The sequence below is a fragment of the Bison bison genome, unplaced genomic scaffold (genome assembly GCF_000754665.1).
Source record: "Bison bison bison isolate TAMUID 2011002044 unplaced genomic scaffold, Bison_UMD1.0 scf7180017850237, whole genome shotgun sequence".
Taxonomy (NCBI): Eukaryota; Metazoa; Chordata; class Mammalia; order Artiodactyla; family Bovidae; genus Bison; species Bison bison.
In genome coordinates this window covers 8464-10403 of record NW_011480810.1, presented here as the reverse complement: position 1 = coordinate 10403, position 1940 = coordinate 8464, and the positions used below count along the sequence as shown (strand labels likewise).

At 42.2% G+C, this 1940-nt stretch overlaps 1 protein-coding gene across 1 annotated transcript in view; it reads left to right on the top strand.

The window, feature by feature from the left end:
• Positions 1-245: 245 nt before the first annotated feature.
• The window catches only part of LOC104994768 (coagulation factor VIII-like), a 9482-nt gene continuing 7787 nt past the window's right edge, over positions 246-1940 (top strand). Inside the window, exon 1 of the mRNA XM_010848424.1 lies at positions 246-1138. Within this exon, the coding sequence (XP_010846726.1) occupies positions 886-1138 (253 nt within the window). The 5' untranslated portion in view covers positions 246-885. The remainder of the gene's footprint in view (positions 1139-1940) is intronic.

The window sequence follows — 1940 nt, the reverse complement described above, 5'->3', positions numbered from 1 at the left end:
ACAATCACACAGAGACATGACGCCCTTCTCCATCCCGAAGTGCAGCTCATGTTTTTCTAAATGTCCACCAGGGTCTGCTAAGCACCAGTATTGGTCCCCTGTTGCTTCTGGATGAAGCCAATTGTCCCTAATGCCCAGTGGAGGGATACCCATTTATAAGGGAGGCTGCTTTTGTAGTGAGTCAATGCAGGGGTCTCCTGTGCTCTGTTAGAGAGGTCCCTCTATTAGATGTATAGCTATTGTGGGGTAAGATGGAGTATAAATGAAGAACACCCTGAATGCCTTGAATGCTCTGGAGTCCTAGAGACCATTATGAATTCAAGAAACCAAGGTGAGTTGTTAGAAAAATAGTTCAATAACAGTGTAAGTGTTATGGTCAGTGCCTTTGAATATTTTCTACTTCTGTCCAATGAAATGACCTAGAACCAATAACACTGCTTTAAGAATGAACACATATAGTGCTCATTGTAGAATAAAGATATCAGATAATTCAGAGGTCAATTTTAACTTCACTAAGAATGAGAGAGCAAGAAAATATCTGTTAAAAAAATCTCTGCGTCTCACCCTTCCCTGACCCTCACCAGTGCTTACTAAAGAGTCTGAAACAAAGCACATACCCAATGTTTGTCTACTGAATTGAACTGACTTGAATTAGGTAAAAAGATGGAATAATGGAAGCAGTATTATTGCTACAATCTGAAGTTCTCACAGAACCACTCAACCACTCACATTTGCCCTAGTGGTCATGAACTCCTCTGAAATACATAAGGCGGCTTCTCTTCATTTATAGCTGCTGCTGTTTAGTATTCCAAATTGTTTCAGAAAAGTTGCTTCTTGCATAGAGTCTACTGGTAACAATAAATTTGATGCCTCCTCGAGTGGACAATGGGCGTAGAAAGGACAACTTTATCCCTCCTTGATTTAGGTGCTGCATATGAGGATGAAACCAGCCAAAGGGAGAAGGAAGATGACAAAGTCATTCCTGGTAAAAGTCATACCTACGTCTGGCAGATCCTGAAAGAAAATGGTCCAACAGCCTCTGACCCACCATGTCTCACCTACTCATATCTTTCTCATGTGGACCTGGTGAAAGACGTGAACTCAGGTCTCATTGGAGCCCTGCTAATTTGTAGGGAAGGTAAGTATAAGAAAAAGTAGGAAGTACAAACATCTGTGTCGATTCATAAAAAATGGTGCTTCACTCTTTAATCTGAAAGAGGTTTCTTTTGCTTCGAATCATGGCCACGGAAAGGAGAATAGTCTCTGAGATGAATAGAACCCCATGGTAGGATCTATGCATCCCATATAGCCACTATGCACTCTAATGGCCAACAAAAGCCAAATTCTAGAATTAGGTATCTCTTCTCTTCCCTGGTGGCTCAGACAGTCAAGAGTCAGCATACAATGCTGGAGACCTGGATTCAATCCCTGGGTTGGGAAGATCCCCTGGAGAAGGAAATGGCAACCCACTCCAGTATTCTCGCCTGGAGAATTCCATGGGCAGAGGAGCCTGGAAAGCTACAGTCCGTGGGTTCACAAAGAGTCGGACACAACTGAGTGACTTCACTTTCACTTTCTCTTCTTCTGCTTTATGCTTCACATGTCCTATGGGGTTTCTCAGTAGTCCTTTATACAAATTTTGCATCAGGTTCCTTGAAACCTCCATGAAGGTAAATAGTACATCTAAGTGTGTGACTAATGCTCAAAATTCTCCAAGCCAGGCGTCAGCAATACGTGAACCATGAACTCCCAGACATTCAAGCTGATTTTAGAAAAGGCAGAGGAACCAGAGATCAAATTGCCAACATCCGCTGGATCATCGAAAAAGCAAGAGCGTTCCAGAAAAACATCTATTTCTGCTTTATTGACTATGCCAAAGCCTTTGACTGCGTGGATCACAATAAACTGTGGAAAATTCTGAAAGAGATGGGAATACCAGA